General features: G+C 48.4%; 7 protein-coding genes and 2 long non-coding RNA genes across 14 annotated transcripts; 5 read left to right on the forward strand and 4 right to left on the reverse strand.

The window, feature by feature from the left end:
* Positions 1 to 7,285: 7,285 nt before the first annotated feature.
* LOC9639844 lies at positions 7,286 to 9,119 on the forward strand. Of its 4 annotated transcripts, XR_002990344.1 has the most exons (7): positions 7,286 to 7,581; positions 7,663 to 7,764; positions 7,837 to 7,893; positions 7,946 to 7,966; positions 8,049 to 8,200; positions 8,263 to 8,347; positions 8,398 to 9,119. It is a non-coding gene; the product is annotated as an uncharacterized LOC9639844 (long non-coding RNA). The 4 variants fall into 4 exon arrangements; XR_002990342.1 differs by having other exon boundaries at positions 7,663 to 7,893; XR_002990341.1 differs by having other exon boundaries at positions 7,663 to 7,893; positions 7,946 to 8,200.
* Positions 9,120 to 9,634: 515 nt separating this feature from the next.
* LOC9639845 (auxin response factor 16) lies at positions 9,635 to 13,558 on the forward strand. 3 transcript variants are annotated; one of them, XM_024660112.1, is made up of 14 exons: positions 9,635 to 10,084; positions 10,286 to 10,401; positions 10,472 to 10,570; positions 10,635 to 10,697; positions 10,756 to 10,908; positions 10,964 to 11,048; positions 11,101 to 11,191; positions 11,239 to 11,403; positions 11,454 to 11,576; positions 11,631 to 11,706; positions 11,761 to 11,893; positions 11,943 to 12,814; positions 12,878 to 13,056; positions 13,113 to 13,558. In XM_024660112.1, exons 1-14 carry the CDS (start codon positions 10,066 to 10,068, stop codon positions 13,411 to 13,413), a joined length of 2,475 nt encoding a protein of 824 aa, XP_024515880.1. In that variant the 5' UTR covers positions 9,635 to 10,065; the 3' UTR covers positions 13,414 to 13,558. The 3 variants fall into 3 exon arrangements, with proteins under 3 accessions (XP_024515880.1, XP_002986171.1, XP_024515881.1); XM_002986125.2 differs by lacking the exon at positions 9,635 to 10,084 and having other exon boundaries at positions 10,261 to 10,401; XM_024660113.1 differs by lacking the exon at positions 9,635 to 10,084 and having other exon boundaries at positions 10,261 to 10,401; positions 11,761 to 11,887.
* LOC112340918 lies at positions 11,187 to 12,395 on the reverse strand. The gene is made up of 3 exons (XR_002990345.1): positions 11,837 to 12,395; positions 11,616 to 11,782; positions 11,187 to 11,521 (listed from the first exon to the last, which is right to left on the reverse strand). It is a non-coding gene; the product is annotated as an uncharacterized LOC112340918 (long non-coding RNA).
* LOC9639846 (lysophospholipid acyltransferase LPEAT2) lies at positions 13,416 to 15,432 on the reverse strand. The gene has a single exon (XM_002986209.2). The coding sequence runs from the start codon at positions 15,407 to 15,409 to the stop codon at positions 13,667 to 13,669; it is 1,743 nt and encodes a 580-aa protein (XP_002986255.2). The 5' UTR covers positions 15,410 to 15,432; the 3' UTR covers positions 13,416 to 13,666.
* A 317-nt stretch (positions 15,433 to 15,749) lies between these two features.
* Positions 15,750 to 17,814, forward strand: LOC112340909 (pentatricopeptide repeat-containing protein At4g02750-like). Its single transcript, XM_024660092.1, has 2 exons — positions 15,750 to 16,092; positions 16,298 to 17,814. The coding sequence occupies exons 1-2, from the start codon at positions 15,882 to 15,884 to the stop codon at positions 17,812 to 17,814; spliced, it is 1,728 nt and encodes a 575-aa protein (XP_024515860.1). The 5' UTR covers positions 15,750 to 15,881.
* Positions 17,812 to 18,884, reverse strand: LOC9639847 (50S ribosomal protein L7/L12). Its single transcript, XM_002986210.3, has one exon. The coding sequence runs from the start codon at positions 18,855 to 18,857 to the stop codon at positions 18,129 to 18,131; it is 729 nt and encodes a 242-aa protein (XP_002986256.2). The 5' UTR covers positions 18,858 to 18,884; the 3' UTR covers positions 17,812 to 18,128.
* Positions 18,885 to 18,930: 46 nt separating this feature from the next.
* On the reverse strand, positions 18,931 to 20,557 carry LOC9639930 (metal tolerance protein A1). Its single transcript, XM_024660119.1, has 2 exons — positions 20,437 to 20,557; positions 18,931 to 20,351 (listed from the first exon to the last, which is right to left on the reverse strand). The coding sequence occupies exons 1-2, from the start codon at positions 20,499 to 20,501 to the stop codon at positions 19,058 to 19,060; spliced, it is 1,359 nt and encodes a 452-aa protein (XP_024515887.1). The 5' UTR covers positions 20,502 to 20,557; the 3' UTR covers positions 18,931 to 19,057.
* Positions 20,539 to 22,165, forward strand: LOC9639931. The gene is made up of 11 exons (XM_024660122.1): positions 20,539 to 20,698; positions 20,757 to 20,851; positions 20,912 to 20,962; positions 21,026 to 21,090; positions 21,149 to 21,186; positions 21,239 to 21,327; positions 21,380 to 21,493; positions 21,544 to 21,621; positions 21,680 to 21,748; positions 21,808 to 21,885; positions 21,938 to 22,165. The coding sequence occupies exons 1-11, from the start codon at positions 20,584 to 20,586 to the stop codon at positions 22,034 to 22,036; spliced, it is 891 nt and encodes a 296-aa protein (XP_024515890.1). The 5' UTR covers positions 20,539 to 20,583; the 3' UTR covers positions 22,037 to 22,165.
* A 68-nt stretch (positions 22,166 to 22,233) lies between these two features.
* On the forward strand, positions 22,234 to 26,960 carry LOC9639848 (kinesin-like protein KIN-4A). The gene is made up of 21 exons (XM_024660109.1): positions 22,234 to 22,462; positions 22,569 to 22,715; positions 22,769 to 22,921; positions 22,990 to 23,246; positions 23,302 to 23,492; positions 23,539 to 23,663; positions 23,715 to 23,751; positions 23,803 to 23,894; positions 23,951 to 24,061; positions 24,109 to 24,222; positions 24,274 to 24,357; positions 24,409 to 24,654; positions 24,705 to 24,803; positions 24,855 to 24,968; positions 25,020 to 25,136; positions 25,187 to 25,339; positions 25,389 to 25,474; positions 25,526 to 25,700; positions 25,749 to 25,868; positions 25,927 to 26,415; positions 26,472 to 26,960. Exons 1-21 carry the CDS (start codon positions 22,322 to 22,324, stop codon positions 26,826 to 26,828), a joined length of 3,408 nt encoding a protein of 1,135 aa, XP_024515877.1. The 5' UTR covers positions 22,234 to 22,321; the 3' UTR covers positions 26,829 to 26,960.
* Positions 26,961 to 27,373: the final 413 nt, after the last annotated feature.

Here is a 27,373-nt window from a genome sequence, read left to right on the forward strand (position 1 = left end):
TGTTAGTTTAGGCTCTAAGCCCAATGGAATTCACAAGTCCTCTTACGACCTTCTAGGGGTTGATTATTCCCAAAGACTGTCCAGACACCATTCCAATTAGCCCCAGCCCCATCTGCCATAAAACCACGAAAGTTGGCAAGCTTACCAATCTGCTTCAATATAATGTCGGAGAGGGACTTCCAAAATATTTTCTAAGCCATCTGGTCTTGTACTTTAAACTCTGTTGTTGCAATTGTCAAATTACAATATAGCCTGTGAAAAGGGCAATGCTTAAAACCATTTTAAGATAATAAAACTACCTTGGATCATACACTTGAGCTCCCATGATTGTCTAACCCACCACCCGCTCCATATGGTCAAAATGTACCCATGCATTAGCAAGGTCACTTGATCCAGACATATGCATTTGGGAAACAAGATCCACACCAGAGGCGGGGCCTATGGTAAACATTTTGAAAATGAAGGGGTGCTTTTGCTCACTAACGATTTGATCTGGAAATAAACTCCCATAGATAAACTCATAGGGACAAGTCTGTTTTAGTTCAAGGATTGAGTTCAATTTTTAATTGGAGTTTCCCCTCTCGAGATTCACACATCCAAAACTTTATTCTAAATAAAACAAAATGTAAGAGAGATATTATTGAAAAGTATGTAATAATATTTTCATACCTCATGAGGCTAGTTGTAGGTTGCATGTGTCATAGTAACTCCCACAAGCTAGCCTCATCCAGTTAAATATTCTTGCAGTCTAGATCAAATATGCTAGAATTACTTACAGATTTTTTGTCTTCCTTGCTTCCCATCTCTGTAAACCCTAAAGAATGAACAAGTGAATCAGTGTTTCAAATTATTTATATATTTCTGGTCAATTTTTGAAATGTTAAAATGTTGAAATGTACAATAGAAATTTTAGGTTTATTTGAACTTTAATATTCCCATTTTATTTGGGACCAATAAAGCCCAAAAAATTCTATGGGTTCAAATGAACTTCTAATTCTAGAAACAGTATTTTATTGTATAAATTGCATTAGAAAAATTAAAAAAATAGAAATTTCTCTGAACCATTGATATTTAAATTGATAAATTTCAAGTTCACCAAAGAATAACATTTTTCTGACTTAATATTTCCTTATAAGACTTATGGTTGATTATGTTGACTAACATTGACTTGCGCTGAATTAAGCTCAACTCATGAGCTCAACTCAACTTTGGACCATCCCTGATCTAAGCACAATGATAGCTAGAATTCTAAATCTTGCAAAAAGCTAATATAAATCTAGATCCTAAAGAGAATGAAGAAATAAGAATAAAAAAGCACAATCCCAAACACTAAAGCAAAGCACTACCAAAAATCTTTGCTTTTCATGCATAAATTGCAATGTCTCTCACCTCTACCAATGTGAATGTTCAGGATATAGGAATAAGTATACTAATTAGGGTTTAAGCCCCTGCTTATATACAAGAATGGATGGATTAGATTCAGTCCCAAATGGATGATCCATATGCTATAGTACTATAATTAGTGTATTATCTAACTAGGGTAATAAATGTATTTATGTATTTACAAATCTTATAGTTTTACATTTTAAAACTATATTTAAAATAATTTCTGGTAATAGTTTGGGCTCCTAGTGATAGAAGGTCTTCAAAGCTGGGTGCCTAGTGAAATCATGTGCTGAGTCATATAAGGTTGCACTTGCTGCAGCAGTAAAGGTCCATTTCAACAAATGCTTGTATCAAAACCCCCTATTTCCGGAAAGTAGTTACACAGAGCTTCGTATGGGAAGCAAAGCTTTAAAGGCAAATGGTCAACTCTCAGCACACATTCAAGTCATAATGCAGTGTGGGCAACTAAAAGTGAGGATGGATTTCACAGTACTGGAAATGGAAGGGTGTATGTAGTCTTTCAAATGGAATGGTTCCATCAATATGTCATAGCACTGCATGGACAACATAAAAATCTCATAGTGCTTGACAACTTGGCTGGGGAACATTCTCAGATTGAGGCACAGTATCTATATGTCAGGAAAGAGAGGCTTTTGATACAAGCCTAATATCATCTCCTCATGACGACAATTGACTAAGGGAACCAAAGCTTTGCTCTTGTACCTGGTTACAACTCCTGATGTGAAAGAGGAGCAATCAGGAATGCCAATAGCCATCTAAGAAAGGTTTAAAGACATTATGCTGGACCACCAGCAAGAGTTTTCGAACACAAAATCAGATGGAGCACTAGTAATGGTAAGTCTGCCATATCATTTAAATGCAAAAGAGCTGGGTGAGCTAAAGTCTCAACTTAAGGATTAGGAATATATTCGACCAATTAAATCTCCTTATAAAGCATTAGTGTTGTTTGTGAAAAAGAAAGATGATAGAATAAGCACACTAAAAAGAACAAATACCCTCTAGCATGGATAGAGGATGAAGTATTTCTCATATTGATTTATGATTTGGTTATCATCAAATACAAATTGTGGGGATGTAGAGAAGACAACTTATTAAACACACTATAGGAAATTCTTAGTGATGCCTTTTGAAGCCATTTCTCCACACTAATAAGTTTACCTACCATGTGCTGGTGCCGGACATTCTTACAGAAGACATGACCTCATTTTCATACATGGGACGGAAGACTACGGTGGACATACTGAAGTTTTTCCAAGCTGTGGAGAAGGGTCCGAGCTTGTATAGCACGAACCGGAATCTTGATATTCAGTTCATGACTGGGACCACTGGGCTGCGTTGCAGCCCCAGCTGGTTACTTATATGTCAGCGAGTGAAGAAAAGCTACCGGTGCGTATATCAACACCCGAGTGTTCATGGGAGGTCCATCTTACAATTTATGGCGTGCGCTCATTCTAGCCTATGCTCGTGATGAAGCGGCTCTCAACGCGCTGAAATGTGTTGACTACGACAGGCCGGACAGTCTGCTCCAATTTCTCAAAGAGGGAAAGAAGCTGCAAAAGGTTTACCTTAGAGCCTCTATATTCGACGATGGCAACTCGCTAGATGACAAAGATATCAGATCAGATTTGCTGGTCGATCTTTTGTGGAGTCGCTTGCTCAGGTGTGCGTCGTCGTCTTCTGTGCATTCATACAAAGCAAGCTGCGCAAAGAGCTTATAAAGGACACTGCTCCGCCTCAATTCATCGTTTGCGGAGAGTATACGGTAAGTGCCTGTTTTGGAAAACTGGTTCACTGACTAGAGAAAGGAACTAGTTGCCTGCATTGGCATGTACCTCGAAACTACGGAGGTGTACACTCCTACAGAGACAGACACTTGGGTGGTTAAGGACCTCATGTTACTCAAGTCTTCATGTCTTTTGGTCAGCTGTCCAGCCATCTCAAGGATATCGATTCCGCACTTCGGGTGCTCAAGAGCAATCACTACTCAAAGAAGCCGGCCGAGGACGTCTGTCCAGAGTGCAAGTGTGCTGAAACCTGCAGGATGATAAGTGGATAAGCTGTACTTACTGTAACGTCTGGTTTCACTGGCTCTGCACCACTGCTACTGAGGAAACTTGGGAGTTGTGGTTGTGTGATAACTGCCGTGCTCCTGGTAAGTATCATACCTGTCTCTTGCTAACTTACACGCCTTCGCCTTCTGACGCCTCATTTTGCAGATGATGATCCCGATGTGGAATTGCCTCCACCAGTTTCGGATGCTGGTCGAAGGCATGGAACATTTCAGAGGACACATTAATCTCTTTCTAGTCGGAGCTTCTTCCTTCTGTGCAAACGAGTTTAAATGTGCAAATCGGGATCTGATTTGGCTACAACAACCTCAAACGTTACGTTATTTCCGTACTTAAAAGTAGTAATGTAATTGCCATTAAATAAAATCACCAGTAAAATAACAAAGCTCGAGGTGTCTTGTAAGGTATGGTCGCATTCTCTTCCTTGGTGAAGAATTGCGGTATGAATTCACATCTAATAGAGCATGGCCTGTTCACTGTAGTGCCAGGTGATCCAAAATATGGTCATTTTTTGGTTCGGTACAGAAGCATGGCCAGTTATTACTTTTGAATTTTATAGCTGTTGGCAGAGATGGCGGTGGAAATAGCTGATGAAGAACTGAGATGAAGGGGAGATGGTGCCATCGATTGGGGCGCTTTGAAGCAGACTCTCAGGAGCAGACGCCCAGGAGATGTTGAGGCATCGACGTTTTCTCCTTCAAGGTCACAGCTCACAAGCACTGCTCCCAAGAGCTCCTCGTCATCACGTTGCTCGATCCTCTCATACGAGACTTGAGGGCATGGCCTAGAGAGAGTGAGAAGAGGACTGTTGACACAAAGAAGCAATTCCCTGCACAAAACAACAAACACCCAGGTAGCAGCATTGACCTCGACTTGCTGTCGACACTAACCTTCTATGCCATCCCCTCTTTCCAGAAAGCGAATATTGTTACGGTGTCAATCCGTACGAAGTACGGACAGACCCAATCATTTTTGGTTGTACATTGACCAAAAATCTCATGAATAAAGATTCATTCGATGGTCAAACACAACAAGCAGCAGCGAGACACATCGTTAGGCGCATTAGGATGAGGAGATTGCTAGCTCAGGTAGTTAGGGTTGTAGTTGCAAACTAGGGAATGCTTCCTACGGAGATGGCAGTGCCACCTCTGCCCCCTCCTCTTCCTCCTCTTCCTCTTCATCCTCCAGCACCACCTCCAGTAGTACTGTCATAGCAGATTTGGCTAGCTCCGCTTAAACTCACAGCTTCCGAATTCTCAATTTGGAAGAGGAAAATATTACCTCGATGATCGTGGCAAATCATGGCGAATGATATTGAACCATCCTGCTGCTGCACAAATTGATCACGTGGGCTGCACTGAATAGGAAGGCTTTAGGGAAATTTTTCGAAGCTTTGGATGCATTCTAGATGTACAAAAGCTTGTGAAATCTGGAGCACACTGAAAGCAACCTATGAGCAACAAACTTCATCATATTGGGTTTATCTCCACCGCAAACTCTTCACGATGGCAATGTCTGAGGCTGACCACCTCCTACATTGCTGCCGTTAAGGAGATCCTCGACGAATTGATGGCTGTTGAGGCACAGACGGAAGAAGAAGAAGAGTGCGAATATCTCCTTTCGACTCTCCCTTCATCTTTTGACACGGAGATCTAGTCTCTTCAACCATCAATTCCTGGAGGAAAATCTCTTTTGTACATCTGGAAACATTGCGCAGGTTGTGTGCATCCAAAGCTTGGAAAAATTTCCCTAAAGCCTTCCTATTCAATGCAGCCCAGCAGCAGGGTCTGGTTCAATATCATTCGCCCAGTCCATGTTCATCAAGGTAATACTTGATTTTCCTCTTCCAAATTGAGAATTCGGAAGCTGTGAGTTTAGACAGTCACTACTGGATCAAAGGAAGGCGGTGCTGGAGGACGAAGAGGAAGAGGAGGGGGCGGAGGTGGCGCTGCCATCTCCGTAGGAGGCACCCACAAATATGCCACCTCCACGTACTTTTATTCCACGTAGTTTCCATGCCCCTCCACACACTGCAAGCAACTGAGATGCTCCGCATCGAGCATGGCATCCACGGCTCCTCTCAAGCCCGGCAGCACAACTGTAGCCCCAAGCTTGAATAGGCACGCCACTCCCTCCTGCTCCTTGCTGTAGACTTCAAGGGAACAAGGTGCCTCCGAGACTACTTCAACTGCTGAGGGATGGCAGCTCTGTCTGCTGAGACAAAGAAAGAGTGGTCGCCAACTTTGTGGAAAAAACAGCATCTATATCTGCCTTACGTCCGAGTGAACAGCACTAGACACAGTAGAATGTTAGAAAATGCCGATGCAAGGCATTTGCTGCTCAGATTTGCTGCTAAGAGTTGCGTTCGATCGTATGTGCTTGTCCAGGGCAGAAGGAAGATCAATGCAGGTGCTTCAGTCTGTTTATCATTGTTTCTTGTTCTAACAACAAGTGAATATTTCTTTGGACAACATTGGTGCAGCTTTTCTTCCTCAATACACTGGTTTTGTTTGATCCATATTCTCCAGAAAGAGCTGGGCAAGCTTAATATCATGATGATCCAAGCAAGTAAGTTTCATTGATTGCTTGTCTTTGTTTATTTTTTTGGCAGAGTTCCTGGTCAATCTTTGGAGGACTATTCTTTTGATTCCAACAAAAACCACACAAGCATGAAATAAGGTTGCATCCGGCCGACTAGACATGGATGTCGTATATGCGGCGAGCCAGGAGCTTGAATATGAAAGATGTTTCACTCTGCTTCTTGTACTTGAGGAAGTCTGCCTTGACCTCCTCTTCGTCCTCATCGTCAATGCGTGCCAGGCTTGCTGCCTCCTTTTCCGGTGAACTCTTGTGCGAGCCCACGAAGCACTCCCCCAATCTCGACATCCTCGCCATGTAACAGCTGCGGCTCTCTGGCTCAAGATCCATTGGCGTCACGTAATGCACCTTCATCTCCGAGTGGCTGAGCACGCCCAAGTGGTTGCCCGCTGCACTGCCTCCGCAGGACGTGCAAGGTGGAGGGAGGGTGGCCATGCAGCTGCCGCATGGCTGGAGCGGCCCCCTTGCGGATCACCTTGTCTGTGAAAATTACATGAGCAACCAAAAAGAATCGAGAATGCTGAAGGCTCACAAGATCCACTTCTCTCGACAAGTTCGACAGGAAGCTCCGAGTTGCTCAACCACAGCTGCGCGTCTAACACGGCAATGTAGACGTTATCCTCGTGCGTAAGATAACGTAATAAGAGAAGCAAGCCTTCCCCCGTCACTCAGATCTACCAGGAGCTGCTCCAGATCCCTTGCACTTACAGTGGTTTTTGTCAGCAGTTTCAACTCCGATGGCTTGCAGCGCGGGATGTCATTAAGCAAGAAATCCAGCTTTGAGGACCACCACCCCTCCACGGCCTTTGGATGTTGAACTTTGTACCGTGCATATGGGTTCGGCTCTATAGCAGCAAGTTAAACTCTACAGCAAGAAAAAACACAGTGCGTACCTTGGGGTACTCCTCCAGGTTGAAACTAGGTACGTATTTCTCCACGTACCACACTTCGATTGTCTTGAACAGAGCTCCACCCTCCACACACCGCAAGCAACTGTACCTGAAGGAGGAGATGACCCTCCGCAACTCGAGCGTGGCATCCACGGCTTCTCTCAAGCCCGGTGGCACATCGGCATCCCCAAGCTTGAAGATCAAATTGGCCAGACCCACGTTGAGACTTGAATCTCGGCCATCGAATGGCTGTCGCTGGGGAGCAAACAGAATTTGGCAAATATAGCTTACATTGTGATTTCAGCTTGAAAATCCAGATTTGGTATGATGCCGGCATTTGGATCGGTAAGGCAACTCTCAGTCTACTCTTTGTCTCGTGAGCGCTGCTGGCATTCCCGGAGGCTGGGAGTCGAATTTTATTCTCTTGTGGGATTGTAGCAGGGGTTTGTGAACAGTGGTTTCGTTTCTTCCCTGGAGAGAAGGGAAGAAGGGGTCGTGGAAGACTCTTTGCATCTGAGGAGGGGGGGGCTAGCAGCACGACGAGGATGAACGCCGAGATGGAAGGTAAGCTTCGACACTCGCAGTGCCCCTTTGGTGGACTTGGAGAGCGTTTTTACGTGAGTGATCCTTTCCGCGAGAGCGATCGATTGTCCGGGGCGAAGTTTCAGGCCCTATGTCTCATGTTTCTTCCCTGGCAGGAGGTGACAAGAAAGCTATAAACCAGGCATTGTGGCTTGAATGCCCGGGACCTCTCATCACTTTGCCAGCGATTGGTAGCCAAGTTGTCTACTTCCCACAAGGTTACACCGAACAAGTCAACATACGTAGGAACTCTCAGAAAACGAAAAAAACCTTTTTTTTTCTCGTACCAGGTGGTAGCTTCCACGCAGAAGGAGGCTGATTTCGATATCCCAATCTCCCACCTCCATGTAAGGCAGACAACGAGAACGCAAACTTCAGAAAAAACTGACTTGTGTGTAGGCCGATCAAGAAAACGACGAGGTATTCGCGCAGATGACGCTGCAGCCCTTCTCACAGACTGCGGTAATCGCTTCCGATGAAACTCTTGGTTTTCTTCTTGCAGGACCCGTTTCTTTTGCCGGACTTTGGAATCCAAACGAAGCAAACCATTGTTTCTTTCTCCAGGACACTAACAGTGAGTGATACGAGCACTCATGGTGGTTTTGCCATTCCTTGCAGAGCAGCGGAGAAAGTTCCCCCCCCCCGCCCCCTCTTGTAAGAAAAGTTTCTTTTGTTTTTCTTCGTTTCATCTGATGAACGAGATTTCTCGTGTCCAGGATTTTACCCAGACACCTCCAGCTCAAGAGCTCGTTGCCAGAGACTTACACAACATCGAGTGGCGTTTCCGCCATATCTATCGAGGTATGTGCCCGTCACACAGCAAAATGCAAAGTTCCAGCTTTTACCCGCAGGCTACAAAATGGAAAGAGTATTTTTCACCTCAAGAACAGCACAGTGTCGCCAGCTTGAAGCCGCTTAAAACTGACAAAGACGCTCCATTCGGTCGTTAGCAAGTGCCCTCCAGGCTGGAGCTTGAGATTTTCTTGCAGGACGAGCATGGACAACACATGCTGGGAATTCGACGTGCAAACCGGCAGCAAACGAATTTCCGAGCGACAGCACGCTCGTCGGTGTTCTTGCCGCCGCTGCTCTCGCAGCGTCGACTAACAGCCGCTTCGAGGTGCTCCTAGAGGAGGAATACTAGGAATACTGGTGCTATCTCGCAGAGGCAGATGAAAGAGAAGAAGAAGGCAAGTTTAAATATGAACTTTCCTGGGCTCGGGATGCCGAGGCAATTCAATCAGTCGATGCCACCGCTACTCCAGCAGCAGCAACAACAGGTCCAGCAGATTATCGACTTGCTTCCAAACGTCCCGGAAGCAGCGAGCATCCTCTCAAGACCCCTCCGGATCAGGGGTGAATCGAAGCAGCACGCCGCTTCTAAACCGCCTCATCGTCTGGGTGATCGTGATGTTGTGATGTTGTTTTGTGTCGTGATCGTTTTTTATGCTTCCTGTCAGGGCCGGATCATGTGAAAAACCATGAAACTCTTCACCTCCTCGAAGATCGAACGCCAGTTTTCCTGTCCGGAAATCCCATCGATGGAATAATAAGATACGACTTACTTCCCTTTCCTCGGCATCGATCGATTCACACGCTGGCGCCATCCATTTTTTTGTAGTTCCCCCAAAATGTTCCTGGTTTCTCGTGCAAGCGCATCGATCCAAAAAAAAAAGCCATGGATCAGATCGAGCCCTGCCCGATCAAACGCCGCGTCCTCAGTCAATCCCTCAAATCTCGAAAGATTTGCAATATCCGTTCTCATGAATGTGAGGAGCAGCCGACAGTCCAAGTAGAGTATTTCCAAGTAGCGATGATTTTTATTTTAGTTGGATCGAGAGAAGCACGGGGGGACAAGGAGCCGACAGCACCCCCTGCCTGCCTGTCCCCCTTGTCCCCCCGCTGACATCGTTTGCCCCCAAATCCACTCCGCCAAACCAAAACCCCCTGCCCGTTAGTTAAGCCAATCCATGCCCACGTCACCGGCCCCGTCACTGCCACGTCAGGCAATATGCCACGTGCCCATATCCAAATGGCCGGCAGCATTTATTTGTTTTCTCCCTCTTTTTTGCTCCTGTGTGGCGGCTGCTGTTGTGTAGGGTAACACTGCGCTGGTCTGCTGCTAACTGGGCTTTTGTTTGCTCCTTTTTGCTTGCGCGCTGCCTTGTTTGGATTTGGGAGATCGCTGTGTGGTGTTTGTGCCGGCATTTGGATCGGCAAGGCAACTATTGGGAGTTCTCACTCACTCTCTCATTCGTCCTAGTGTTTGTGGGTTCTTTGTTTTACTCTTTGTCTCGCAAGTGCTGCTGGTGGGTTTGCTGTTCTCGCTGTCTGTGGCATTCCCGGAGGCTGGGAGTGGAATTTTTTTCTCTTGTGGGGTTGTAGCAGGGGTTTGTGAACAGTGGTTTCGTTTCTTCCCTGGAGAGGAGTGAAGGAAGAACGGGGGCTTTTGCGTGTGACAATGGCGTCGGTGGAAGACTCTTTGCATCTGAGGAGGGGCGGCTAGCACTAGGACGAGGATGAACACCGAGATGGAAGGTAAGCTTCCCTCTTTTCTCTTTGCTTGTTTCGAATGCCCTTGGACTTGGAGAGCGTTTTTTCGTGAGTGATCCGAGAGATGGATAGAAGTTTAGGCGACATGGTTTCCACGAGAGTGATCGAAGCTCGATCAAAGTCAACTTTGTTGTCTTGTCCGGAGCGAAGTTTCAGGCCCTATGTCTCATGTTTCTTCTCTGACAGGAGGTGACAAGAAGGCTATAAACCAGGCATTGTGGCTTGAATGCGCGGGACCTCTCATCACTTTACCAGCGATTGGTAGCCAAGTTGTCTACTTCCCACAAGGTCACAGCGAACAAGTGAGTATCAATCAACATACGTAGGAACTCTCAAAAGACAAAAAAAAACCTTTTTCTTTTCTCGTACCAGGTGATAGCTTCCACGCACAAGGAGGCTGATTTCGAAGTTCCCAGCTATCCGAATCTCCCACCTCAGCTCTTTTGTATTCTTCACAACATCACTCTCCATGTAAGGCAGACAACGAGAATTCAGACTTGAGAAAAACACTGACTTGTGAGACTTTTCCGTGTAGGCCGATCAAGAAAACGACGAGGTTTTCGCGCAGATGACGCTGCAGCCCTTCTCACAGACTGCGGTAATCGCACCCAGTTCTTCCGATAATTGCGTGAAAACTCTTGGTTTTCGTCTTGCAGCTGCTGAAGGACCCGTTTCTTTTGCCGGACTTTGGAATCCAGACGAAGCAAACCATCGTTTCTTTCTCCAAGACGTTAACAGCGAGTGATACGAGCACTCACGGTGGTTTTTCCATTCCCCGCAGAGCAGCGGAGAAAGTTTTCCCCCCTCTTGTAAGAAGTTTTAAGCTTCTCGTATCATCTGATCAATGGGATTCTTCCTGTCCAGGATTTTACCAAGACACCTCCAGCTCAAGAGCTCGTTGCCAGAGACTTACACAACAACGAGTGGCATTTCCGCCATATCTATCGAGGTATGTGCCTATCACACACGTAGAATTGCAAAGTTCCAACTTTTACGCGCAGGCCAGCCTCGAAGGCACTTGCTCACGACCGGGTGGAGCGTTTTCGTCAGCGCTAAGCGGCTTCAAGCTGGCGACACGGTGCTGTTCTTGAGGTAGAAAAAACTCGTTCCATTTTATAGAGCTTGAGATTTTCTTGCAGGGACGAGCAGGGACAACACATGCTGGGAATTCGACGGGCAAACCGGCAGCAAACGAATCTCCCGACATCTCTCTTGTCGAGCGACAGCATGCTCATCGGTGTTCTTGCCGCGGCTGCTCACGCAGCATCCACCAACAGCCGCTTCACGATCTTCTATAATCCGAGGTAGCTTTATTCTCTTCCTGTTTTGGAGCTGGCTGAGGCGTTCTTCGCAGGGCGAGCCCCTCGGAGTTTGTCATTCCACTGGCGAAGTATCAGAAAGCACTGCATCCTCCGCAACTGACTGTAGGAATGCGATTTAGAATGGAGATGGAAACCGAGGACTCAAGCACAAGGAGGTAGCAACAGTAGATAAACAGAAGTATAGATCTATTTACCCGTTTGATCCATAGGTACATGGGAACAATCACTGGTATAGGAGATTTGGATCCCGTAAGATGGCCAAACTCCCACTGGAGATCTCTCAAGGTGAGAGCTTTACCGAAGCAAGATGAGTCTTCTCACTTTTCTTTGTCCTCTCAGGTCGGCTGGGACGAATCTACCGCTGGACAGAAGCAACGCAGAGTGTCAGCATGGGAGATTGAGCCACTGACAGTACCTTTTCTTCTCTGCAACTCTTCGTTTTTGTTGAGGTCCAAGCGTCCGAGAGGTACTGGTAAGTGAGAGCTTTCTCCGGTGTGCTTAACACTCTCTCTCTCTCGCAGAGGAGGAGCTCCAGATGAAGGCTCCCTCGATCTGGGCCAGAGGAGAAGAAGGCAAGTTTAGCATGCAAAATATGAACTTTCCTGGGCTCAGTGGGATGGATCACTGGCTCCAACTCCAGCAAAAAGCCGGGGGCTCCGCGGCAGTAACTCCACCGCCTCCTGTCATCCAACCTGGTTACTACAGCTCCATCCTCCAAGAAATGAGGACCATTGATGCTACTCCAAAGCAGCTCATGCAAAGTCCGCAAGCCTTCCAGCCGATGCAATTCAACCAGTCGATACCACCGCTACTCCAGCAGCAGCAGCAACAGGCCCAGCAGATGATGCACCTGCCTCCAAACGTCCCGGAAGCAGCCAGCATGCATGCTCCATACATCCCAGCTGCTCTCAAGACCCCTCCGGATCAAGAGGTGAATCGAAACAGCAACTCATACCCGCCCCTCATCATCGAGGACGGCGTCTCGTATACTTCGATGCTCCAGGGCTCGGCTCCAGCATCACTCCCAAAGCAGCAACACCATCAGCAGCAAGCAGGGATGTTGACTTGCTCGAGTTTGGATCACCAGACCAACTGGATGCCATCCCTGCGAGAAGGTGACGCGAGCATTCCGGTGGATGCATCGCTTCTACCGCCGTCGTCATCGCAGCAAGCTCTGGATCAAGACAACGATCCCAGAAGTCACGTCCTCTTTGGCGTCAACATAGATGGCCAAGTCCCGCCATCTTACGCTCCCCCGCCTTTCTCCAAGCCAAAGGATTTCTCCGGAGCTCAACCCGACATAGCTCTCCTCCATGCCGCCGAAGAGAATGGAGTCCCCCAACCAAGCTGGCCGCAACAAGTCTATCCCCCGCCAGTGAGAACTTTCACCAAGGTTTGCCTCCTTCCACTTGAAACTCTTCGATGGGACGATCGATCGAGTAACACTTGCTTGCAGGTCCACAAGGTCGGATCGGTCGGGAGATCGCTCGACATCACCCGCTTCAAAAACTACCACGAGCTTCGCAACGAGCTCACGCGAATGTTCGGCCTGGAGCACGATCACAAGTCGGGCTGGCAGCTCGTCTTCATCGACAACGAGAATGACATGCTGCTACTGGGCGATGATCCTTGGGAGTAAGTTCTTCCTTCCTTTCACTCTTGAGGCGTTGCTAACGTTGACATCGCTGCAGTGAATTCATCGGCTGCGTCAAGTCGATACGAATCCTCTCCTCGTCCGAGATCCTCCAGATGAACCAAGAACATATGGAGTGGCTAAACTCCATTCCACTCCACCAGCAGCAAAAGCAAGCTAGCAGCTCCTCGGATGATCACCGGCCCTGCGGCGACGTCCCTGCGATCACTACTGCTACCCCCACTGCTGCTACCACTACTACTGCTACTACTGCTACCACCACTGCTCAAGCAGGCAACGTACCCCGAGCGATGAGCAGCTACAACAGTGACCCGTCGTGCGTAAGCGATGGGATCTAACGTAACCAAGGGAAGAACTTGTCTCGATTTCTAGCAAGTAGGAAGCTTACAGCGAAGTCGCGCTTTTTATTCGCGCGTCTCCCTACCTATGTAGAAATTTTTACGCTGGACAGAATCAACAAAAACCGATACTTAGACGCGCTTAGGAACCACGTACCTCGCTACGTGATTGCGTTTGTTAATCTGACGCGTGTATGTTGTATGTCCTCCTTCCACCTACGTATGTACACCCCCGACTGATGATCGAGGCAAATCAGCTTGAGCGGAGTGACCCGTTCACGAAGCCATCAGGAAGTGTAGAGGCAGCGGAGGAGGAGGCGGCGGCGGCGGACTTCGGAGTAAGTAGATCCGTCCTTGCAGCGAGAAACACCGCCAGGTACTCGGGATCACGTTGGAGAGCCTCTACAAATTCGTCACGGCTCACCCGCTCCATTCCTTTGCTCAGCTTCTTCCACACCTCCTGTATTTGCCTCCCACTGATGCTCGGAATCAAGTCCTTAAGGCTGCTGAAAACGTCCTCAAAGCTCAAGATGCCATCGTTGTCCTGGTCGCAGAGCCCGTACGCCGCGTCGATTGTCTCACGGAGCTTTTCAAACCTTGATATGAATGCCAGCCCGTTGACATACTGCCGGAAGTTGAAGTAGCCCCTCCCTAAGCCGTCAAACAGCGAGAACACTTGCTGGACCGGCTGGCAATCGGGCAGCGCCAGCACCTTGACAAATGTCTCGTAAGTCACCCTGTTGGTCGCGGCCGGATCCAAGAGCTTGAACTTGGCGTAGTAAGCCTTGGCCTCCTTCATCGTCAGCCTGTAGAGCCTCTCAAACCTGCCAAACTCGATCACCGGAATGGTGGAGTAGTCTTTGGCCTTCTGTGCGTCCGACACCAGGCTCAGGTCCTCATAACTGTGCTCCGACACCATCACGTTGAGAATGCTGGCCATTGTCATCCGGGTTCTCTCCGTGAAGAGCCTCGGGTTGCACTGCTCCTTCCAGCTCGGCTCGATCACCGGGAGGTACTCCACCACCATGTAGTTGTGGAACTGGATCATAAGCTTGAAGATGAGGAAGTATATAGACGGGCCCTGTGCTACCCACGATGGATCCATGTGAACTTGAGGATAGCGTACCACCATCGGTTGGACCGGGTAGCCGGGCGTAAACGCTCCAGTCTTGAAAGAAACCAGCGACTTACCATTAGTGGTGGTCGCCTCTGGGAAGATCATCACGGTGCTCCAGTCGTTACACATAGCTCGCCGCTTGATCTCCCCGGCCGCGTTCCTGCGCGAGTCTGGCGAGCCCCGGTTGATGGCGATGACTTGCATGGCACTGATGATCGCGCCCATGACCGGGTACTTGAGATTCTCCTCCGCCGTCACGATCACGGGCAAATGCTTGTAGAAGATGAAAACGGGGTCCACGAACGTGACGTGGTTGGAGACCAGAATCGGAGCTCTCTCGCGAGGAGCCGGCTTGCCTTTGATGGTGATCCAGTGGAATCCACACACGAAGAGAAGCACCCTCGCGAGAATCCTCACTGGCCACAGCAGAGACCTCCTCCATGCAGGAAAGGGCCTGGTGAGCACGTCCCTGGCGCCGATGAGCGCGATCTTGGTGAGGACAAGACCCAGCAGGAGAATCACTGTGAATGCGATCATCCGCAAGATCGCGACCGGGAGCATGACGATCGCCTTGAAGAGCTCGTAGGGATTGGAAATACCCGGCACTGCGTTGAGGAAGGGATTGAAGGGCATGTCGGGCTCCACAACCGGCGGACTCCCGAGCGACGATAGCACTGGCGCTGCTTCTGTCACCGCATGCCCCGAATCGAAGGCATTTTGATCGGGAGAGGGCTTCTTCACAGACCTCTCTTGGATCGCTGTAGCTGGCGATTCCTCCGCCGACGGCGATTTCATCACCCGACGCTTTGATAATCCGCCGATGCCAGCGTGGTGGACGCTAAGCGGCGCTCCCCCGACGTTCTCCAGGCGCAGCGCCATAGCCACAAGCTCCAGTGCGCGCAATGGAGAATATCCAGGAGCCCTAGAAAAAAAGGCCCTAAATTAGATTAAAACCAGCGCAATCGGTTCTTCCGCGTGGCGCAAGCGGCACCGTTGGATCCGCCCGCAGCACACTTTAAAAGACCATGTGTATGAACATTGATGAATCTTTCGGTGGAGCAGCCTCTGTAGCGGCATTTAATTTGTCAACTCGCGCTATAATTCTTGGATTGGATCCAAAAACGTTTCAAAACCGCGTGTGAATTTTGTTTCCCTTTCTCCATTCACTGTCTAACCAGGCCAGAGTTTTCGTTTTCGCGGTCGAGTGATTGATTGATCTGTTCGTGTATCACGTCACGGGCATTTGGTGTCCTCTAGACAAGAGCTAAAATTGGGGGTGCCGTGTTCCATGAGAAGATACGCCAACGCCCAAACCCCAAAGAGTGGAGCCCAAAGCGTGGAGCCGGAGTAAATGGACACGAAAGATTCCGATTCCTTTGTCGTTCATCCTTTGATCGCCCGGGATCCATGCTCGAATCCACAGGAAACGCATGAATTTGATATCAGGGGGGAATTTCTTCGCATTTCCAAATCGCCCAGATCGATTGGAACTACACGGAAGGAGCCCAATCTTGTTGTTGTCAGGCTTTGCGAAAGCTGGGGATCCCATCCAGGCAAAAAAGGTGTTTGATTCTCTCTCCCACAAGAGCACACTGGCCTGGACCATCTTGATGACTGCTTATGCCCAATGTGGGCATATAGACAATGCCATTGAGACGTTCTATTCCATGCCTGAACATGATCTAGTTTCTTGGTCTGCTCTTATCAATGTCTATTCTACCTTTAGCGTGATCTGCGCGGCAAAACTGACGTTTGAATCAATGCCAGAGTGGAACCTGGTAGCTTGGAGTTCTCTTCTTGCAGCATATGCCCAGAACGGGGATTTAAGAAAGGCAAAGAATGTGTTTGATTTCATGCAATCGCGAAACATCGTCTGTTACTCGACACTGCTCACAATGTACACACGATTTTGTAGTTTAGATCATGCAAAACTATTTTTTGATCAAATGCCAGAGTGGAATCTAGTGTCGTGGAATGTGCTTCTTTCAGCTTATGCAAAGAGTGGAGATCTTGAAAGCGTTCAAGAGGTGTTCTTGATAATGGAGGCTTGGAATCTCGTCTCCGGCGCAACTATGATAACTGGATACACAAAATGTGGCCATATTGGAAAGGCTCAAGCCATTTTTAAAAGCCTGCCACTGTGGAATGCCGTCGCATGCACGGCGATGCTGACTGGATATGCCCAAACGGGGCATGTCTTGCTTGCTAAGCAGGTCTTTGACACGATGCCCGTGAGAGGCATTGTGACGTGGAATGCCATGCTGGCGTGTTATGCCCGAAACGGGTACACGGAAGATGCAAAGGCGATATTTCATGGGATGAAAGAGCACGACATTGTTTCGCTGACGACGATGCTAAGCTGCTCACCCTGTTTGGCCGATGCTGAGAGTCTTTTCAATCGATTTCCGGAGAGAAATCTTTGCAGTGAGAATGTGATGCTGGATGCATATGTGTCTGGAGGAAAGATCGAGCAAGCGAAGAGATTTTTTGATGGAATGAAATACCATGATTTCCAATCGCTGGTTGTCATGGTTCTGGGATTTTCCCACGCCGGGAGGCTGGAAGAAGCAAAGTATGTTTTTGAAGAGGCCCGCGAGTTTAATCCTGTGCTGTGGACTTGCATGGGTTCCGCATATGCTCAATCTGGGCATTTTGAGGAAGCCAGGCAAATTTTTGGCAATGCTTCGGATGTAGTCTTTTTAGACGACAATGCAAATGAAAAGATTGCTTGGCATTTACATGATCACAATGATCTTGTTTTCTGCAATGCTCATCTTTCAGTTTGTCTCCAAGACGGAGATTTTGTGGAGGGAGTCCAGAAGTTCCATCGCATGAAACAAAGAGACCAAGTTACCTGGAACTCGGTTGTATCAGCTTATATCCGGAGGGGTCAAGTGATCACGGCAGCTCGTTTGTTTGATCGCCTTCCAGTGAGAGATGTTACAAGCTGGAACTTGGTTCTAGCCGGCTTGTGTTGGAAGATCGACTCTGAGGTTCGAAATGAAGTGTTTCACAAGATGATCCTGATGGAAATGCCGGACGAGGTCACGCTTCTCTGCAAGCTAAACTTGTGTAGCCATGAAGGAAACTTAGCCAATTTCTCGAGATGGTTTGCTTCACTGAGAAGTGACTTTGGGCTGGAACCAACCAAGCAGCACTACTCAACAGCGATTGATATCCTTTCTAGAGCGGGGGATTTAAGAGAAGCTTGGGATCTTTTAAACACAATGCCGTTCTATCCAGATACGATGGAGTGGACAAAGATCACAAAACACAAACACTGATCTTGTCAAGTTCAATCGAAGTTCTTATACATAGTTTGCTCATCACTTCGAGTTTTTCAAGGAGCTTTGAAGCTCCGCTGGTTGTTTGTTTACAACACAGAATGACTGGAAGCTTGGGGGATTTAAACAACACAACCATGTCGTCCACAAACTTTGATCCAAAAACTTGGTCATCTCATCCAAGCATCTTGAAACGGATCTAAACAAAAATGAATGCAAAGAACAGACTAGAAACGAAATCGAAAGAACCAACCTCAAGATCACTTGTTAGTTGCGAGTAGCTCCGTTTCTTCTTCCAATTCCTTCGATCAGTTTCACTCCATGACGGCGGTCCCTCCCACAGCCTTCAACTTGTTAATGATCTTCTCGGCCTCCTCTTTCGTGACGCTCTTCTTCACCATCGCCGGGAGCTTCTCCACGAGCTCCTTGGCCTCCTTGAGCCCCAGCTCCGTCACCGATCTCACCTCCTTGATCACCTTGATCTTGTCCGCGGCCTCATACTTCTCCAGCTTGATATCAAACACCATCTTCTCCACTGGCTTCTCGGGTGCCGCGGCGGCGGCGGACGCATCGGCAGCGGCGCCGCCACTTCCAGCTCCGCCAGGAGCCATCATCCCCGCCGGCATCACCATCCCCGCGGGCATCATCATCGGCACCGAGATGTTGGCGTGATCAAGCCCGAGGCGCTTCTTGAGCTGCTCCGTGAGATCCGCGAAGTCGACCACCGAGAGCTCCACGAGCTCGTTGACGAGCTTCATCACTCTCTCGGATGGAACGCGCTCTTGGGCTGCGGCGGCAGCTGCTTCCGGCTTCTCGGATTTGCCCGCCGCCGCCGCTGCTGCTGCTGCTTCTGGCTTCTCGGATTTGGCCTTGTCACTCGCTGGCGATGCTTTGTCTGGTTTTCCCGCCTTCTTCGCCGCTGCCTCTGCCGCATTTACCTGGGAGGATGTGTGGAATGCCAAGGACCAACCTGTGAGAAGCGCGCTCCTCCATTGCTCGTCGGTCCGGAGAGCCAAGTGCCGAGCACCACGAAGAACGCTCATTCCTCCCTAGGGTTTTAGGGAAGAGCCCAAAAACCCTAATAGTAAAGCCCAAAACCCTAATGGCAAATGGTCATAAGGTTGCTAAAAACTCGATTATTCGCTGGCCATGGTTATTTTCTAGAGGACAGTGTTTGTGTTTGTGGCAGTAGCGTCAATGATATATGATCCAATCGGATCAATTGGGTATGAGAAGACGATGATCAGTCGCGCTCGATCTGGATGGTAACATGCGTGATCTTAAAATCGCGCTCGCAGTATTCGATCACGTTGCGCAGCACCTCGTCCGCGTCCGCATCGCGCTCGATCTTGACATGGCACGCCAGCAGAACTTTGCCGAGCGTGATCGCCCAGATGTGGAGCTCATGCACCGCCTGGACGCTGCCAATCCGCCGCAGCCCCTCCTCCAGCCTCGTCGCGTCGATCTCCCGCGGCGTGCTCTCCATGAGCACGTCCGAGATCTCCGTCCACATGTTGACGGTGGTGAGCAGCACCAGTACCGAGAAGAGCAGCGTGCACACCAGATCCACCACCTTCCACTCGGGCTTGTACCAGATGATCGCCCCCGCGATCATCACTCCGATGCTCTGGATCAGATCGCCCAAGACGTGCAAGTAAGCGCCCCTCACGTTGATGCTGCTGGTCTTGCTGTTCTTGCTCGTACCGTGGTCACGGAGCTCGTCCAGATCTTTGTCGAGCTTGATACGGTTGGGGCCGTGATCCGAGTCGACACGTATCAGAAAAGAATCACTTTTTCTCCCATGGTGATCGTGCTGTTCCTGTCCCTGGTGGCCGTGCTCTTGGTGGCCGTGATCTTGTTCCTGGTGGTCGTGATCTCGGCCGTGTTCTTCGTGATCGTGCTGCTGGTGGTCGTGATCGCTGTCAGCGTGATTAGGATCTTTGTCCTTGTCACCGACAGTAGTGCATCCTCCACTGTGAGTGTGAGAGTGGGATTGGCGGGAGTGTCCTCCTCCACTGTGGCTGTGGCCGTGGCCGTGGCTATGGCTGTGACCGTGGCTATGGCCGTGTCCACCATGATCTCCCAGGATCAGCATCATTCCAATGTTGACGAGCAAGCCAAGCGTTGCGATGATGAACATGAGCCCCCCATTCACTGGCTGGCTGTCGTGGAAGAAGCGCGAGACCGCCTCGTAGACGAGGATCCCAGTGATGAGCCAGATGATGTGAATTGAAACCAGCGCCCCCAGGATCTCCACCCGGTGGAAGCCATAGGATTGCTTGGGGGTCGCGTCCCAGCCCGAGGCGTAGATCGCGAAGAGCGAGATCGCGAACGAGGCCACATCCGAGAGGAGATGAGCCGCGTCCGTGAGGATCGCCAAGCTCCCGGCTATAATCCCTCCCCCTACCTCCAGAATCATGAAGACGATACAGAGCCCAATCGCGATCACCAGCTTCCTCGTCGTCGCGCGCCGCTTGGCCAGGTCCTCCGGGTCCGATAGGCCGCAGCCATCGCCGCAAGAGACCATGCCGCGCTGCCTGATCATCGGTCCATCCCAATCGACCAACGGCAATCACACTAAATCAGCTGGAATTCCCAATGCGATCGATCAGGTCGGCTCACCGTGAAATGGAATCCACCTCCTCCGCCGCGCGTCCGTGGTTGCTCCTCAGCAATGGCTCCTCCATGATGCTCTGCTTAGCCCTAAATTTCGCCCTATCTTTAAGGCCCGTTTCTTCACTGGATTGCTTTTTAGGGCTCTAGCGGAGCATGCGCCAGGGACGCAGGAGTCTCAGGTTTAGCAAGATTTTGGGGCTGGCATTCCTTCTCCTAGTAGTCGGATTGCTCGCGCTCCGCCGGTGGCAGCCTCACGAGTTACACATGGGTGAGTGTTTAGATTAGATTCGGTGGAAAATGTATGATCTCTAAATTCTTCCTGTCAGCATCCTATAATTCGCAGCGCTCGACAATCTATCAGAAAATGGCTGACGAAGGTCGGGCATTCCTTGCCGGTGGAGAAACCACGCAATCTCTCAAGGTAAGTTTTGAGTCTTTCGTTTCAAAAGGGAACTCCTTGGAACATTTTTCTGTTCTCCAGATCAGTGATATCTTCTCTTTCGACAATGGAAAGATTCATCCCATCCACAAGGTACCTACATTTTTCCTTCTTCAGTTCATTCCATGCCATTCTAAACACTTGTTGCAATTCAAGCTCGCAGAGCCACCTGTTCGAGCCGCGGTGCTCTACTTGCCGCAGAAATTCTCGCGAGTGATATCGTTCGTGTGACGAGTTCTAGTTGCGGGCTCTGAAGTTGATACGTTTCTTTGTTTGTAGGGAGATCATCACAGAGACACTCGGCTCGCATTCTTCAGGCAAGTCACGTTCATCGTTTACTATGCCGTGATTGATGTTTCATTGATGCAGCTATCTGGTACCAGAATCCCGAGATGTATCACTTTAGCCTTTACCACGCCTCGCATCATCTGGAGCCGGTGCCGGCATCCAAGTCCGAGGTAAGCATTTCGAGATGTGTGCTTTACGTGTTGGTGTTTTTTTATTGTTTAGATCGCAAGGGAGCTGGAAGCTGTGGACCAAGTTGCAAGATCGTGCTCTCCTTTACGTATTCAACTGGAGCGTGTTGTATTGACTTGTACAGGAGCTCTGATCGGCTGCTGGCAGGTTTGACGTCCATGATTGGAAAAGTCGTTAAATCTTACTTTAGTTTCCAGGTTTTGGAAGGGACAGATCCACTCGTTATACGGGAACGTTTGAAGAACAAGCTCCCAAATGCACCAAAGAAACAACTGGTAAGAGTTGTAGCCCTTCATCCATTCTATGGTCTCTCTTTTAAGCTCGGTTTTGCAGTATGACCAGCTCATACTCCATTCTTCCTTCGCGAGAATTTTACCACCGACAGCAAACGAAACTGTGGAGGTTTGTTAGATCGATCGATCGATCAATCGCTCGAGTTTTCTAAGCTATTATCCATGCAGAAAAAAGATAATCGGATGACCACCGAGCTGCTGGAGCAACTAGTCATGGATCTGAACAAAGCGCTGCAAAACTTCGAGGTGATCAAATCACTATTACTTCCAGGATAAAGATTTATTGTTCCAATTCCAGGCTGATATCAAAGAGCTATGGTTCGTGGAAGAACTGGATATATTAGCTCTGGCACTCCAAGGCCGAGTTAAAACCCATAAGTTTTCCCTGGGAGGATAAACGTATATACCATTCTGGCGAATATGCCGTTGGCCCTACTAGCCGTTGAGTTTTCTGACGTGCCACGTTCGCCGGTCGGCACATCTTTCCGGCGTGCCCCCAAAATTCAAAATACAAGTTTGCCCTAAACCGGCAGCGGCCGGTAGAGAAGGACGCTAGGCTAGGCGCCAGGGAAGGAAGCTTTCTTGGATGCGCCACACCCGCAGCTAGGTTTTTCTAGGCGCCGAGCTCGCGATCGCTGCGCCGCCCTCGCGATTTGATGCATCGCTGCTGAAATATCGCGGAATGGAGAGCGGCGGAGTCTCGGAGGTCGAGAAAGATGCATTGCAGGCTGTCCAGGTCGCCGTTCACATCAGGCCTCTCATCGCGCAGGAACGGATTCAGGGATGCAAGGAATGCGTTTCGGTTGTTCCCGGCGAGCCGCAGGTAAAATCTCCCAAAATTCCTCTCGCGAGCCGGCGAGATTTCGCTTCTCCCGGTACATCGATCGGGGTATGGATTTAGGTCAATTACGAGCTTCTGTGGTGCGCAGGTGCAGCTGGGATCGCATTCTTTCACGTTTGATCATGTCTATGGAGGCGGTGGCTCCTCGCCATCGTCTATTTTCGATCAATGCGTGAGACCTCTTGTCGAGGGATTGTTCCAAGGCTACAATGCCACTGTCCTTGCTTATGGACAGGTAAGAAGTTTGTTTTCTTCTCGTTTGGCACTCACTTGGAGCTCAATTTATAGACAGGATCCGGCAAAACTTACACTATGGGTACTGGTTACACAGTTGGCGGTAGCAGTGAGGGTGTTATCCCACAAGTCATGAATACACTCTTTAGCAAAATTAATGCTTTGAAGCACAAGGCAGACTTCCAAGTCCGAGTCTCTTTTATTGAGGTAACCGGGCAAGCTCTTATGGTTGGTTCATTTCTTCTTTCTTTTCTGAAGTTTGGCAGTGAATGCAGATCTTGAAGGAGGAGGTCCATGATCTTCTTGACCCAAATCCACCTTCTACAATGAAAACTGATACTGCCAACGGCGGACTCTTGAGAGTTGTGCCTGGAAAGCCTCCCATCCAGATTCGGGAGACCGGGAGCGGAGGGATCATGCTTGCCGGCGTAACAGAAACTGAAGTACGTACTTTACCAGAGATGGCCGCCTGCTTAGAACAGGGATCTCTTTGCCGAGCAACAGGAAGCACCAACATGAATGCGCAATCAAGGTGCGTTTGACAAGAATTTTCGTCTTTCTGTGGTAGCTAACAAAGTTTACCGCAGTCGCTCTCACGCAATCTTTACTATCAACGTCGAACAACGTCGAAAATGGGATTCCTTTCTGAATGCTGATACTTCATCATTGCCGGAGGACACCGGAGAAGACTTTCTCTGTGCGAAGCTCCACTTAGTAGATCTTGCTGGTTCTGAGCGCGCCAAGAGAACTAAAGCAGATGGGAATCGTTTCAAAGAAGGTGAGTGCCTGTTATTCTTGTTACCACTAAAATAGCACCAATGCAGGTGTACATATCAATCGAGGACTTTTGGCTCTTGGAAATGTGATTAGTGCTTTAGGAGATGACAAAAAACGCAAAGAAGGTGGCCACGTACCTTACAGGGATAGCAAATTGACACGCCTTTTGCAGGTAAGCCTTAGTGATGGCTGAGTTTATGGTTGTTTATTATTTCGCATGCAGGATTCTTTAGGTGGTAATAGTCGCACAACAATGATTGGTAAGTCTGCTCAATACAGTTTTCAGAGACTTCACATCCATTCTGTATTAGCTTGTGTTAGTCCTGCGGATTCGAATGCCGAAGAAACACTGAATACCCTGAAATATGCTAATCGGGCACGCAACATTCAAAACAAACCAATGGTAGGCTGGCTAATCAATTCTTCTGCCCGTTGTTGATGGTATGCTTTGGTGTGCAGGTGAACCGTGATCCAGTAGTTGCGGAGATGCAGAGAATGAGACAGCAGTTGGAAGTACTACAAGCGGAACTTTTATGCGCTCAAGCAGCAACCATACCTGAGGAAATTCAGGTAATTATTTTCCTGTAATTCGTTAATTCTGATCCTCGGAAGCACAGATTCTTAAGCAGAAAGTGACATGGCTAGAAAGCAACAACCTGGAACTACGGCGTGAACTGCAACAGTCGGCTGAAAGCTGTGCTTTACTTTCCGAGCAAGTCGTTAGTGCACAGGTATTTTACTGTTGGACTGAGTGAACTTTCTGAATCTAAACTTAAGTGTAGGTGGAACGCGATAAGTTGCAGCTCAAGTTTCAAAAATTACGTAGTGGCGTGGCGCTTTCGGAGTGTGGAGAGAACGATATCGAGGTTTGTGTCTGTAAAGTCTCAGTTTGTTTTCTAACCGATTGTTCTCAGCAGAGCGAAGATCTGGTCAAAAACTACTTGAAAAGGATTCAAGAACTGGAGCTGGAATTGCTAAGTGTGAAGTCTAGCAACGCTACCGATCTTTCGCCTGAAGGAGAAGGGGACGTGGAAGAAGAAGGAGAAGGAGAAGGAGACGTGGACGTGGATGTAGTTGCTGCAAAAGAGCTGGAGCATACTATGCGGCAGGACTGTCTGGACAAGGAACTCGAAGAGCTTGATAAACGACTTGAACTGAAAGAGGTACCGGATGTGAGAATTAAATTGGTTAACATGTTTTTTTTGTCATTCAGGCGGAAATGAAAGCGTTTGCAAGACCCGACAACGTTGTCTTGAAGCAACATTTTGAGAAAAAGCTTATTGAGCTTGAAGACGAGAAAAAAACTCTCCAGGTAATGCTTTGCAGAAGTATAGCATGCCGTAACTACTTTGATCTTCTGCAGAAAGAAAGAGATGCATTGCTTAAGGAGTTAGAGGCGCTGGCGACCAGCTCAGATGAGCACGCTCATAAAATGCAAGAGACGTATGTCCAGAAGCTCAAGGACCTCGAGCGTCAGGTGAAGAGAGTTCATAAAGTTTACACTGCCAATGAAAGTTTGGTACTACAGATTGCGGAGCTCAAGAAAAAACAAGAGAATCAAGCACAGCTGCTGCGTCAGAAACAACGAAGCGACGAAGCAGCAAAGCGTTTGCAGGAAGACATTTTGCGTATGAAGCAGCAAAAGGCGAGTCATTTTATTGTTTCCTTAGTGATTTGACTCATCTTCTTTGACAGGTGCAACTACAAAACAAAATAAAGCAAGAGTCAGAGCAGTTTCGTGCATGGAAAAACGCCAGGGAAAAGGAGGTCTTGCAGCTCCGGAAAGAGGGAAGGCGAAATGTTTACGAAATGCACAAACTTCAGGCTCTACACCAGCGTCAGAAATTGGTATTTTGTATGATATCCTTTCCTGAATTTCTGATTTTATTTTTTCCAGGTTCTTCAAAGAAAAACAGAGGAAGCTGCAGTTGCAACACGCCGCCTGAAAGACATGCTAGAGGCTTCGGAAGCTTCTTATGCGAGGCAAGTGCTTGTGACGTTACTACCATAACACCTTCGGTTTGTCTGTTGCAGAAGCCAATTGCGTATCAAAGAAATCGAAAACAGGGAGCTTAGAAAAAGAGTTATTGAGCTTTCCGAAAGCCTCAAGCAAAGTGAAGCACGCAGAATGGAGTTCGAAAGGGATAATGCTAAACAACGTCGTGAAAGAGAACAGCCTGCTGCAGTTGTTTTAGCAACAGCGTCAAAGGTACTGCTCAGTTTCATTTCTAGCATTCACTCTGTTTCCTTCTGGCAGGATGCTGAGCGAGAGATAAATGAGCTTTCTGTCGGACTAGCGCAGCTTGTACATACCGGTAGGAAGTCGTCGCATTATGGCAGTGTTGGTTTTGAAAGCATCCCTTACGATCTTCGCAAGGTGGGAGGATTGACGGTTCTTCGATTTTCCACCGGCTTAATCTTGTCGACCATGACAGGCTCCACGGGAATCCTACAAGAGCATAACTAGCGAGAGCTCCGAATGTGAAACGGACATGGAGATCGAAGAGATTGATCAGTCAGACAAAGACTGGGACGTGGACGACGAGAAGTACAAAGACGGGCTAAAGCTGGGCTCGGCAGGGTGCTGCAGCTGCAGCCAAACCTCAGGCTGCAAAACGAAGAAATGTCAATGCAGGCTGGCTGGTGGCTACTGCGGTGCTAGCTGCTCGTGCAAAGCCAGCAAGTGCGCTAACAGAGAGCATGCGGTGTCCGGGTCAGACATGGCAGGAACCTCTTCAGCTAGCAGTAGTGTACAGGACGCTGGATCAGACCGGGGATCGGAAGAGCTGGCCAAGTATGGAGCCAAGCTCCTGGACACTGCATACAAGGAGGAGCTAAGCGCGCAGATTACAGCAAGTATCGGTGGTGAAACGGTGGAAAAACCCAGCCAGCGTCGCCCACTCAGCGACATCGGCAATACAAGAGTAAGCACGCAAAAACGCTGCATACGTTCGTTTTCTAACGCAGAGGTGTCTCACAGGTCGTCATTCCGTCTCGAAAGCCTGGAAAGCAAAAGAGAAAGTCGCAGAAGATAGTGGTACAACTCGTTCCCGTGGAGTCGCAGCCTGAAGCGGTGGCTCCTCCTCCCCAGCCGCCCGCTCTTCCTCCTCTTGCTGTCGATCAAGCTCCACAAGACAGCGAAGTGGAGCAGCAGCAGCAGCAACGATATCGGCATCAACGAGAGCAGCCTCTCCAGCCGCGGACTGCGTCAGTGAGCCCGCTTAGAGCTCGCAATCGGCATCGAGCAAGAGACGATAGCGGAGGCGTGAAGAGAGTGTCGAGCGGTCCACCCAGTCCCAGGAAGAAGCACGGCGACGAGAAAGAAAACATTAGATAAGATGCGAAGCAAGAAACAAGCGGCATTGCAGCCCGAGTCTGCCAAGTGGCAGCCATGTCATCTCTTCACTCCAAATTAGTGATAAATTGGAATGTTATGAGCTAATAATTTAACAATGAGAATAATTTATCAGCTAATAATTTTAACAATATGAATTTTTATCAACATATTGAATGTTGTATCAGACCTTATAAACTTTGGCACAACACTTGATATAGTTCTTTTCAATGTGTAAATAGCCCTTCAGACAAATTATATATCATAAGAATGGGAAAATAAATTAATACTATATTATCCACTTTATATTTTATATATAAAGAAAAATAGTTAAATATTGATTTTAGAAACTAACTTCAGTAACTGGTGGCAATTGTAAAAGTAAACATAACTCCATTAGCAATATTAGTATTATAAATATATAATAGTTTATATTGTGAATCATCAACAAAACTTTACACCTCCATAAGATATATATATCATACAAATAACCATCTTAATATGAGTTTTGAAAGTTTATGTACTTCATGATCATCCTCTTAAAAGTC

The sequence above is a fragment of the Selaginella moellendorffii genome, unplaced genomic scaffold (assembly GCF_000143415.4).
Source record: "Selaginella moellendorffii unplaced genomic scaffold, v1.0 SELMOscaffold_72, whole genome shotgun sequence".
NCBI lineage: Eukaryota > Viridiplantae > Streptophyta > Lycopodiopsida > Selaginellales > Selaginellaceae > Selaginella > Selaginella moellendorffii.